The following is a 13,354-nucleotide window of genomic DNA, read 5'->3' on the forward strand; positions in this document are numbered from 1 at the left end:
CTGTACTCAGCCTCTGTGCTGGACAAGCATGCAATGGCAATCGATGATTCCTTAACTTGTTGACATTAGTTGCTTTTCACTCTTAAGTGTTCTTTATAATTACCGCGCCTTGATATTTATGAGGTCAACAATGAATGTCTTAGTTGTATATTTCCACATCTATCTTTCCTACCTCATCTACTTCAAGGATTCTATGGTTTTTGGTTGATGGAATAGAGGAAAAGGGCATATACAATGGTTACCACTTTAAAACCTCCCCCCAATATAGTGCCACGTTACATCAAAATTAGCTCAGAGCGTGAACACACAACGCTTTCGTAACACCGTGGGATAGGCAGCCTAGGGACCTTCATAGCACCATGCGAAAGGTAATCTAGGCACGAACATGTGTATACTTAACGATGCTCTAGCCTCACGAAGAGTGGCTTAGGATAATGCTGGCATACGATATTTCCAAAACTTCACCCAAAGCTTGCCTTAGGTGGGTGGGGTTTAGCGTTGTTTAAAAGACCCGTCTGGCGACGCAAACTCAACCTTAATTTCCTAAAGGTCTGGCAGGTCTTTTTGTGACGCCACAGTAATTGGTCGTAGCTTCATTACGTTTAATAACTACGTCCTCGTAAACTACCCAATTACGCATACAGATTGTATACTGGTGAGAAAAACTACTGTTGAGAGACTTGCTCAACGCTACCTGGGGCGAGCTTCAATTAATTTAGAGGACAGTGGAATGAAGCAACATCGGAATAAAGCTTATGTACTAGAACACAAATCTAGCGATCATCATCTCGTGTAGGTCATTCGATCAGATCATCATGAGAAAGAGAGGTACACATTAATATGAGAACTGGAGAACATGTTCAGTGATTACCCGCGGGTAATCAGAGCTCAGGATTAACATGGCAGCTAGGGCGAGAGAGCATACTGTCGGGGTAATAATAATGGCTAGTAGAAGTAATCAAAGACGAGAAAGTCAGGAGTATAAATCCAAGTACAGCTGGGGTGCTATGCGCGCCTGCAACTAACAAGCTGGGGGGCCCGATCAGCGCGCTGCAGTACGATTTCTGCATGTCTAGGGAATCCTGCCAACCAATACAATCCAATCAGAAGCGGCGGGGCGAGAGAAAGAACATTAGAAATTTAGAATACGAACACAAGCAGTAAGCAAGACGCATTATGACTGCCTTTAGTGCTAATAGGGTTCTGCGACTGCAACAATCAAGACGGATGAATGCAGATGATGTGCAGAGGAGAGGGGAGCAGCCATAAATAAGGGTACTTACGAGGTGCAGTCGATGGAAGAGGAGATGGTGAAGGGGAGGGAGATGCGGCAGGCGGAGGGGAGGCTGCGGACGCGCTCGGGGAGGACGAGGCTGGCGAAGGGCTTGGCGCAGCTGCAGGCGGCGCGCCGGTTCGAGGGGTCGGCGCCCGCTGTGGCCTGGTAGAGCCGGCGGGCGCCCGCGCAGCAGTTGGCGTCCAGGGTGTTGATGCGGCCCGTCAGGAAGGCCTGGCAGCTCTGCAGGTCGCTGAACACCTCCGAGCAGCCGCCAAAGCCCGCCGCATCAGCTGCGATGCCCTGCTGCAACCATGCATTTGCTATCATAATTGCTACCGCCAGGTACCACACCAGCACTGCGCTGCAGCTGATTCTGGCCATATTGTGCAATAAGATAGCACTGCTCTCAAGGGTCGAAGAGACGCCTCTCTCTCTCTCTCTCTCTCTCTCTCTCGGGATCTCCGGACTCCGCAGCCTAGATATGTAGGAAGATGCTGCTTGTGAGGATTACGTGCACTGCCTACATATATACATACCGCCACTGTCACAATCTCTAGCGGTGCCCGCGCTAGAGTCTAGTACGTAGCGTATCATCCTCCTGGACCCGCCCCAATGCCCATGTGGAGCGCCGAAGTAGTTGGTGCCGCCTCCCGCGGCATTTACGGTCATTAATGTTCCATAAGCTTTTTCTAGAGAAGTCTGGTATGACCACACTATTACGAATACTACTATAAATCTATGCTTTCACTCGCAACCCCATCTTTCCATAATCTCCCTTTTTCTTTTTAAAGATATCAAAATGGCAGGTAACTATCTTTTTGAATTTAATTTTACATTTTAAACCGTTCTCTACAAGGGTAAAACCCTCTCTAAAAGGAGCTACAACCTTCAAAATATCAAGACTATAACTTCTCATGAGGTTTGCAATGTGGGTATTTGCAAATTCTTTCTAGCGGTTTCGTTCCATTGAAATTCCTTGTAAACACCTTCACTTGTGTCCTAAATGGAAATTTCCTTCCATAGCACCTTTTGAAGATTTCCATTTTAGAGTGCTAAACATCTAGCCCGGTTTGAACCAATGGTAGGTGCTCAATTATTTGTCAAGGAACTTTGACTGCCATAACTTATTTCGCATCCTATATTTAGGAGATTTTCCTCACACGATATGAAAATGATTTGTGATTAACGTGTTGAACTAGCATTTTCGCATTGTTACTGATAGCATATGAAGTTAGAAGTCCAATAGCAGGCCTGAAAATTCACAACAGCCCAAACTAGAGCTAGTCTCAAAGAATAACACTCATGAGAAGTAGCTCTTATATTTTGTATTTGTGCATGTATTATGTTTTATTTACTCTTACCTATACTCCAAAGATCCGAGATATGCACAGTCATTGACTTGCGTGGGTGAGTTTTGTTGAAATTAACTTCATCCTCCATGCACAAGTAAATGATTTATGGACCCCACCTATCAATCCATAGAGAGAAACATTGTACCGAGCTAGGCAAGAGATTGCATCGACCTATCATTTGATGCCAGTTGTGCAAGATTTTTTCCAATTAATATAATATCTCCAATTTTTAGGATATGTAGTTAACTTCCAACTAGTTCTAACATGCAAGTTTACATAGTCAGAGTCAATGATCCGCAGGGTTCATAACTTGATCACATGGATTGTGCTAATAGAATTTACTACGCATGTCTTGGATCTAAATCTACATACATATGTACATGAGAGAGAGAGAGAGAGAGAGAGAGAGAGAGAGAGAGAGACTCTTTTGTGTGACAAGTCTATGAGAGACTCTCTCTCTCTCTCTCTCTCTCTCTCTCTCTCTCTCTCTCTCTCTCTCTCTCTCTCTCTCTCTCTCTCTCTCAGAGAGAGAGAGAGAGAGTCTCTCTTTTGTGCGAGAACTCTCTCTCTACAAAATCTATATTTGTACTATATCATCAAAAAATCTAGCAAACATAATCCATGAAACAAGGAGAGTGATTTCTCCTATATGAACTTGTACTTCCATATGTCATCTTGATTGATTTTTTGGGCCGTGTTTGGTAGTCTCATATCTTGTCCATAGTGAATACTAGCTTCTAGAGACCCACTTTGACCACATACAATAAGCTTTTCCCTCTAGATGCATTGGATATCATCTACCTACACCACCTTGACTAAATTAGAAGGTGGAGTAGACTACATAGATTAATTCAAAGTTGTTTTGTTTGACCTAAAGATTACCTATTTTGAATACCACCTCCATTAAGTCAAACCACATAGTGTGTGCTTGCAAAACAATGAAAGTTGTGTGCTCTACCAAAAATCCATTGTATGAATCACGCAACCAAGAGTGCTAGACAATTTGGGACCTATGTCAAAGAATTGTCTATAACTTTCACTCAAAGTGTCTGATTTGAGTATCCAAGTTACATTGCACTACAACTAGCACAGTCCTATATTGTCAAAACCATCACCTAGCCAAGATCCACACTAGCTACAAGAGACAATTTCCCTATCACCTTGATTGATCTTGGTGACTACTAAAAGGTTCTATTTTTTTGCCCTACCTAACAAAATTGTCTCTAATTTTCAATCTAATTTATTATGTAACTCTTCTATTTATAAGCATCATACTATGTCGCACTTGCACTCTAGAAAATTTGTCTAACTTTGAAAATGGTGGGAGTATCTGGACATGTGCTACCTAGTTGTGCTATATCAAGTGATTATTTGCATTCATTTTTGTGTGTCTTCCATCGATGGACCATTGGTTAGACCCATATTCATTGTGATTTGTTTTATCTTTTCATTGTGGGTTAAGGCCATGCTAATAGGAAAGGAGGAGGAAAAAGAGTGGAGGAATGGACAAAGGCTAGGGACAAAGGCTAGACCAAAAAGGGGATGGTTGCCCAAGGAAGAGGTAGGGCATATATAAAAGTCAAAAAGTGAATGAAGAAGCTCATTCTTGGAGTATGGCCAAACTTGCTCTCTTCTTGTTTCTTGCTTCTTGCTTCATTCTTGTGTATGAAAGAGGGAGAGTGTGTATGTGAGAGAGTGAGGGACCATGGAGAAGCTCTTCTTCTCCTCTTTTTATCTTCTCCTTCTTCTTGCATGTGTGGCTTTGGAGCTTGAAGCTTGGAGCTTTGAGATGGAGCTTGGTTGAAAGTATATTTGGATCATGGAGCTACTGGCGGATTCGTATGAGGAGGCAACTCGATTGGATTCAAAGGTAAGCTCACTACACGTGTGTGTGTGAGTGCACATGGCTATGTGAGAGGTAGCCATAGCTCTTGGCTTGAAACACTTAAAGGAATAAGCGGTCCATGGGTCTTGGCGGTGTGGTTGCGAAAGTGCCAAATTTTTAGTTCCATCACCACAACAGAAACGAGTCATAGACGCGCAAAGTCGGACGCGCCTATCATTGCGTGTAAATGCGCGTGCAAAAGAGCGTGTAAATAGACGCGAATTTCGCTTCTATATATCTGCGCAGATAAATGCGAACCTAGACGTGTATTGAGACGCGTAATTATTAAACCACCTAAAATTGGACTTAATATAATAAAAAAACCAGAGTTAATAATTATTTTTGCATTGCTCTCTAATGAATGGCAGTTCCTCCAGTTGACAAGCATGATATAATTAATTAGCGGCAAGCGACACAAAACTTATTATACAATTAGTAGCAAGCATTGCATGTATCTCGTAATTTCTCTACTTGAAGCTCGTGCGAACTCATGAATCCCACGAAATAAGACACAATCATTGACACATGCATGAATCTTGACATAATCGAAGCCTCCCAAAGATGTCAAGTAATGTCTTGCTTGCTCTCTCTTAGTTGGCAATTTGTTTCCTTTTGGAAGCATTTGTGATAATAACCTACATATATTTTTAAAAGTGAGTTAAAAAACCACCAACATATATTTGTGTCTGATGTTAAAATAGAACAATTACCATTATGATTCATAAGCCAATTTGAAACGGAATTCATACCTACTTCAATAACGCATTCAAACTGACATTACTCCATCCATAAATTGTTTGCAAGTTAAGTATCTCAAGGGATGCACGAAGAACGGAGTACGTACAACCTTCATACAACGGAGTAGATGACGCTACGTATAGTGGGTCATCTGGCTTCGTCGAGTGACCTTCTCCCCGAACCGGTTGCAAAAATAGATCGTGTACCATGTTGTCCAAAATCTCATCCTCTACAACTTGATGGGGCATTTCATGAGGGCTACTATCATGGTCGTCAGTCTCCACTCTTCTTGAAGACTCTGCCTCCTCGCGTCGACATTTTGCAACCTCTCGACGCCCGGGAGGGAGCATCTGAGGATGTGACACCGCATCCTGCTCAACCACAAAAGGGAGTTACATGTACGTTGATATATATTTCAAACATAGACTAGCAACCTTAGTGTTAAAAACAATGAATACATGTGATTTTTCTCGGTCCCATTCTCCATACATGCTGAGGTGTGACATTGCAACTCAACGTGCTCGAAAAATACACCCTCGACAATGATCACACATGCATTTAATTTTTCATCGTAGCCATGTATCTCGATTATGAAGACGTAATATTTCATCCTCACTTGAGGATGTGCTCATTGACTCATTAGCATGCACCGCACTAGGTGATGACGACAACATGATTAAACATCAAATTTGTTATTAATATGTCTACATAAAAACTTTAAGGTGTATTAATTATTCTAAGATATTCAATTTTAAATACACAAAACTTATCATAAATACATAAAAACTTATGATAAAAACTTATTATCAAAACTTATCTTAAATACAAAAACTTATGATAAAAATGCAAGCACACTAAATGCGCGTCTATGCTTGCGTCTATCTGCGCGTCTAAATACGCATCTATTAGCGCGTTTACGTAAAATTAGACACGCATATACACGCAGAAATAGATGCAAACGTCAAAATTCAAAAGATACAAGCAATTTCTTTTCAAACTGTGCCTTTCTTGCATTTTTTGCGCATTCTGGAGCTCGAGTTTAGCCGACATGCAGTCTACCTTCACTAGTCTCTTCATGACTCACCTCCTCATGACTCACATCTTCTTTCACTTCAAAGAGACAAGAAGGAAAATAAGACAGCTAAAGAGAAGAAAGCCGAGGAGAGGAAGAAAGAGAGAACAAAAGAGAGGAGAACAAGAGGAACAAGAGGCAAAGAGAGGAGACAACAAGCAGCAAGCATCAAGGGAGAACAACTCACCAAGGAGAGGAAGAAGGGGAAGAAAGCAGCGCCACCACCCGTCCACCACCCATCCACACCAAAGACCCAAGGTGAGTCCTCTCTCTCTCTCTCTCTCTCTCTCTCTCTCTCTCTCTCTCTCTCTCTCTCTCTCTCTCTTAGGATCTTTCTTTCTATGAATTTGAAGCTTTTATATCACAAAAAAATCATGGCAATTGTCGGTCTGAGAGCGACCAACTTAGTGCATCTGAGAGCGCGTGTAGTTTCCAAAGTAGAAGCAGATATAGATGCGCAGCTGTGTTTTCTGTTATCGCATCTATAGGCGCGTCTCTAAGCATGTCTATTCTGAATGATAAACACGAGTATACACGCGCCATGCTCAGAAAAAAGCTTTTGTTTTTTCCATGGTGGTACCGCATCTCTGAGCGCGTCTATTTTGCATACTAGACGCGAGAATACACGCGTTTTGCTTAGAAAACAAAGGCTTTGACTTCGCAGAAGCGTCTGAGAGCGCGCCTATTTTGCATCTCAGATGCGAATATACACGCGCCAGGTCTGATAAAAAAGGCAAGCTTTTATTTTTGGAATTATACAAACATGTTACACAATAGTACAGTTTACACAATATTGCAGTTTAGCAAATTTGTCTTATTCCCATGTTTTGTTTGCAGATGTCGCATCCTGGTTCATCTAGCAATGACCTAGATTTGGAGCGCATAAATGATACTTTTGCGGCGCAGTTCAACAAAGGGGTCAATGCTTTTTTTAGAGGTTTTCCTAGTAAGGAAGACTTCATGGGAGAGATGACTAGACACCTTGGCCACTCTCCCACAGCAGATGAGGTGTTCAGCGCCATGTCTAGAACGCCTCTGACGTCTTTGCTTGGCACTACTTCCCAAACACCAAATGTCCAAACCCCAATTGCAGGTGCTCCACGTGCAGCGCCTATACATGCATCGGCTGAAGCACAAGCGTCAGCTGAGGCACGTGCATTTGCGGAAGCACGTGTATCCAGGGAGGCAAAGGGTAGTCGACAGAGAGGGAGGAGGGAGAGTCGAGGGGGGAGAACGAGGCTTGTATGGAGGTTGCCTAGGAGGTGGCGAGCAATCACCCTCACCAGAAGATCACGTAGAGGAGCCAGTACGCCAGTACTATAGAGTTACAGATACTAGTGACATCTTCCATGATGATGAAGGAATGGATATAATGGTGTATATGAGGAGCGTCATGCATGCGATGTATAAAGATTGTTTCATTTACTTCAAGAATCAGAAAAGCGGCTTGTGGTAGGAGGTGTTGAGGGCATTCCATAGGAGATACCCAAATCCTGAGGGTCAGCGATTCTCGGATAATTGGGGACGCACAAAAGTGAGGGATTTACTTCACAGCAAAAGATCCCACCTCATGACACACGCCAGGGAGTCATTGCGGAGATAAGAGGAGGGGTGTGGAGCCTATAGCCAACCACCTATGTGCCACCGCATAGAGTGGAAGAAAGCCAAGAAGAAAGCAGCAGAGAAAGCGAAGAGTCACCAGCACGCAGGGGTGTGACGCATCCAAATGGAAACTATGGGATCGTCGCATTACGGATCGGGCGACAAAGAGTCGTGGGAGGCAAAGTTTGTAAGTATATTTTGATTTCTAGTTTTTTAAAATTTATATTTTTTTCAATTCTTTATATAATTTGTTCTAATACATTGTGTCTCATAATTGTTTGTATATCATAATTGTTTTGCAGACTACTATCGTTGGTAGGATGCCTACTCCTAGAGAGGTAGGTTACCATCGAGGCCATAACCGCTCAGTCACATGGCTTCACTTCTATGAGGAGGGTCTCATCACTGAGGAGCAATACAACCGGGCTATGGGGATTCGACGGAGGAGGTATATTTTTCTTACTTTCCTATTAAAAGTATGGCTAATTATAACTTTTTCTTTGCAATTGTATGTAAGCAACCTTGATCTTTTGTGTGTAGGCGAACCCCGATATGGAGCATAGCGACGCCAATAGTGATGGTGGTGCTAGCGAAGATATTTCTTCTTCAGATTCGTAGAGGAGCACCATGCCTCCTCTATGGCCTTGTTTCCTTGTTTTTTTATTATCCATCTTTGAGCCTACTGCTTGCGGCCACGCTTTAGGTCGCAAGCACTTAAACTCCCCATATAAATGCGTTTTATATATAATGAATACATGGATTTTTGTTTTCAATTCTCGTGCCTTCAGATCCATTGTGTTTTCCCAAAATGCACAATTTGATGTATGGGAGGTTTTTTTTCCAATTTTGTGCTTCGCATCTATTTGTGCGTCTAAATTGCAGAAAATGTGTGTCTATACTCACGTCTAAAATGCAGAGTACACGCGTCCATAGACGTGCTATATATTTTAAATTAATAAAAAGAAATTAAATATCTTTTTTTAAAAAGGAGATTTTTGGTTTTGCGATCGCGTCTACTGGCGCATGTAAAAGTGTGTCTATGCACATGTCTATGTGCCCGTCTAATCTTCCATGTAGACGCGCTTGTAGACGCACAAAAGAAATTAAATAAATAATAATTTTTATTTTCGTCTGCGCCTTTATTTATGCGTGTATATGCGCATCTATTGGTGTGTGTGGATTTCCTTATACACGCGACTATAAACGCGAAATGGTACATGTGCATTTAGATGGGCTTATAGACACACCCGTAAGATTTTCTCTCAATTCAAAAATCACGTCTAAGAGCGTGTCTAAGAGGCCTTTTTGTTGTAGTGCATTGCCATAACCAATGGATTCAAGCTTGAGTGCTTGCATAGTCCAAATTGAGCAATAGAGTAAGAGTTCATCTTCGAAATGGTGCTTGATTTAGGTAGGAAGTGAGGGTGTCAGAGGGTATTCGATCTCCTTCACTTGATAATTTAGGTGTTAAAAGATTTAGGAGCATTAGTTAGTGTAACGTACCCACCTTTATTACGTGACAAGTAACGTTTTATTAGTCGCCCAGAGTTTACCTTCTAACCGTCGCGCCATCCGTACTCTAACCAAAATGATCAGTTTTTTTCCGGCTCTATAACCCTAGGTCTACCCTGCAGGGGAAGCGTCTTGCAATTACTCACAAAAGACCGACTTGAAGGTTCCTAATTAACCTAACAATCACCTATCAATCAACTAGCTCACATCCAGAGGTGTCCTTCAAGAGGCTTCTTGTCTGGAAGGAGCGATTGCCATTACCCTTGGTTCATGGAGTACAATACTTTTTTCCAGTAGCAGACTAAGGATTTATGAAATCCCTCGTAGTGCTCTGCACAACCACCATACCTTTCTCCCAAGATAATTTATAGTTCGAGTTCTGAGACCAAACCCTAGGTAAGTTAGCGAATCGGCCCTTCCTAGAGTTTCTTTCTAACGTTTATTTTTAGGAAAACCTCTCGGCTAACCGAGACCACCCTACCATAGGACTGGATTCATCTCGAATCCATCCATCCGTTTCCCTCTATGGAAGTTCTTAGTTATCTAATTACCTATCACATTACATGAAACATATAAAAACAGCTTCATTAATTAGAAAGAATCTTTTTATGCACAATTGTTCATTTACGTAATTTACTCACCAACATACAATCAAAATAAAACAAATTCATTGATTATGTTCCATAATGTGTGTCTCCCACCCATACAGGAGAAAAATTACAATTTCACATGCTGCCTCATTCGGCGCACGTCACACCAAGATCAAATCCACCTATAGCTAGCGTTTTTAGGTGTCCCAAGTAGAACTCGAGCCATACAAGGGACCAAGTAGTTCCTAGGTGCGTAAAGGATTTACGAGCCAGAGCCCCCCTAGCACCTTAACCACCTCCTACTTAATACGATCCCTACTGGAGACCTCTCGTCGTCAGAGTCGATCCATGCGTCCGCAGTAGTAAAAACATCCCCTTTTGGTATGGGGATTCAGCACCTATCCTTGGGGAAGATATAGGGCTCCTCAATTTATATCTATTCAAATACTTAGTTCAATCAGGATCTAATCTAGAAAATCACAAACAAGATTGATGTCTTCAAGCAGTTATGACTTCAATCAATCATGCAACTTTCAAGTGATGATTAATCTAGTAGCAATCGATACTTGAATTTCACATAATGAACTCTTCCCTTGGAATTTAACTAAGGGTATTTAGATTTTGGGGTCTCTAACTTCCTAGTTTAAGGTTTATTTTTCTAACCAAGTTTCTTGGCCTTAAGTCAGTTTCTTTAACTTAGAGATATTTCTGATCTTAAAATCTTTTATCAAAGCTTCTAGATTAAACTATATCCTTGACTAATTTCTTCGGGGTTCGTTTTTAATAAATCAGTCTTGAAAATTTCCTCATGATTTCTCTCAAGTTCTAGAATTTTGTAGTTTTCCTAATAGTTTCTAGCGTATAAGATATTCTAATAATTTACTAAGTGAATACTCTAAGATCGTAGTATTTCTTAAGAGACTTATCTTATTTCTATTGAATTTGGATAGAAATTTTTAGAAAAAAACTTGTGGTATCAAAATTGGTAAAGGGTTGTTATCCATGCCGGTGACTTCGTTAGTGACTCCCGTGCTTGCAACTCCAATTGTTGCTTCCATGTTAGTAGGGTCCTTCTTTGCGATTTCTGCTTTTGAATTCTTTTTCTTCGGGGCCATGACGAAAATATGATTCGTAGAAGAAGAAGAACACGGCAGTAATACCGGTTGGCAAGGGTATAAGACTCTCGATGATGATGATGATTATTGTAGGATTGATCAATGATGTAGGCCTCACGGATGGTTCTTCTTGCCTTGTGGAGAGCAATACTTATCTCTCTCTAGCAGACAGAATAGGGATGAGAGTAGAGGTATGACTTTTAACCAAATTGATAGAATAGGATAGAGTTCTTCAGTGTCTTCTCTTCTCGGATTAGAGTAGAAGAGGATGAGAGACCTTCTATGTATCCCCTTCCTTAGGTTGAATGGAATGATGTCTCTTCGTCTTGCATAATAGAGTCTCCTCCTTCTCAATCATCATCTCATCCTCGTCAATATTGCTCTTGTCCCCCTTCTTGCTCATCCCCAATCCCTCAATTTATAGTTTTGTAGGGGGTAAAAGAGAGGATGCTTGCTTTTTAGCATTTTTCGATGACATCATCTATGACAAAGAGAGAACACTTTCTTTTAGCACTTCTGATGAAATCATTGATGACATCAGAGAGGGAGCTCCATTTTTGTAGCGCAAAGATAAAAATTTACGAATCTATGAGGCGAGCATTGCGTGGCGCATCGTTGGATGGCCGTCACTCCAAGGCATAGACCTTGGCATCTTGGCCTTAGCATACTTGGCAACGGGCTACAAGGCTTCGTTGGTGTCGTTGACTACACGCAAGAAGCTTCCACTAGCTTGTAAGAAAATCTTCCCGGGAGGTCACCCATCCGAATAATGTCATCAACCAAGTACACTTAACTGCCAAGTGACTATCCACTAGGCTAGTTCTTTTTATTGTTCTATACTACAAACATAGTTTTAATAAGCTAGTCTTGGGAGAGTCTCCCAAGTCTTTCTTCCATGAACTGGCATATAATACCTCATTAATAATAATAATATCTTCATAATGAGAGTCAGTTTCATAATTAGAGCTAGTTTTGTTTCTAAATGTGCAACATAAATCAATTTTCTTTGGAATGTATACACACATTAAAATAAACTAAATAATGGGGATATTACAGTTAGTTCAATGATATGTTGTTTTTCATAAGTAGGATGATGCATAAAGATTTGGAAAATAAGAAAAAAAAGAAGGAAAAGATAAGTCTCCATAATGACCAAGAAACAAGGGAACAAAGAAAAAAAGAAAAGAAAAGAAAATATTTTGAATATCTAGGAATGAAAATAGACAGTAAGGGAAGAAAGAGAGAGAGCATTAAAAGAAAAGAAAAGGGGGGGAAGAGCTCATTTGAGTTGTGATGAGAGATTCATAGATACTTACTTTATGACCACTAGAACTGGTCGTAGATATTCTAGATATTTGGTCAAGTTTAAGCAACAGATCCAGGGAGAGTAATAGGCCAAAGGAGTAGCATAGATCTGTGTATCTTCACCCTTGGTGGTTCCACGTATGATCAGAACCCTCCTTGCTCATTGATGAATGTGGAGAGAATCATAGTTAGGCATATTGTGGTTTAGTGAATCATTACCATCATTTTTTGGTCATTCAATGTGTTTTTCTGTTGCTCAGACGGCGTCCCCAGACCTTAGACGGCGGTCAAATCCTCACTGTCCTTGGACGTCCGAGTCACCATAGTCCCACTCAGAATCGGACCACTTCTAGGCCTCAGATGGCCGACCCACAAGTCTCAAATGGTAGACTCAGATGCTCAGATGAGCATTCCTAATCTGAGCACTCGGATGGTCATAGAGCCCACTCGAATGGGCAAGTCTAGGCCTCAGACAGAAAAACTTGCTACTCGAACGGGTCGTCCAAAACACAATTTTTGACAATTTTGACTACTCCAAGACTTGTTAAGGCCAACATCTAGCTGCCCAACAATCCAAGTTAAAACTTAGACCTACAAATGGGACCATAGAGTTGATTGTTACAAGAACTTTGACCTAACAATCCAGGAGTGACTGAAATTACCGATCACTACCCCTTGGTAGAGACTCAATTTGCCTAGGCTAATCACCCATTAGACCACCTATCAAAACCCATGAGGAATCCAAAATTGACTTTTAGGAGTAATCACAAATCATGAGAATGAGCTGCAACTGCATGAAATGGATTGGTAAAAGTGTGAAAGTGATTAATTTCATCAAAGGTTGCACCCTACATCATAGACACTTAAGTGTATGTAAAAACTGAAAAGCTTAATTTCGCACAACTCA

The 13,354-nt window shown here is 41.3% G+C and overlaps 1 protein-coding gene across 1 annotated transcript; it reads right to left on the reverse strand.

Annotated features, from left to right (window-relative positions):
- Positions 1-813: 813 nt before the first annotated feature.
- On the reverse strand, positions 814-1,789 carry LOC148035953 (non-specific lipid-transfer protein A-like). Its single transcript, XM_087679051.1, has 2 exons — positions 1,284-1,789; positions 814-1,082 (listed from the first exon to the last, which is right to left on the reverse strand). Exons 1-2 carry the CDS (start codon positions 1,655-1,657, stop codon positions 1,073-1,075), a joined length of 384 nt encoding a protein of 127 aa, XP_087535177.1. The 5' UTR covers positions 1,658-1,789; the 3' UTR covers positions 814-1,072.
- Positions 1,790-13,354: the final 11,565 nt, after the last annotated feature.

This window comes from Lygodium microphyllum, chromosome 5 (genome assembly GCF_053477565.2).
Source record: "Lygodium microphyllum isolate KBCC chromosome 5, Lygodium_microphyllum_v1.1.10, whole genome shotgun sequence".
NCBI lineage: Eukaryota > Viridiplantae > Streptophyta > Polypodiopsida > Schizaeales > Lygodiaceae > Lygodium > Lygodium microphyllum.

Coding starts and splice junctions, on each gene's coding strand:
- LOC148035953 (XM_087679051.1), bottom strand. CDS start 1,657: ATGGCCAGAATCAGCTGCAGCGCAGTGCTGGTGTGGTACCTGGCGGTA.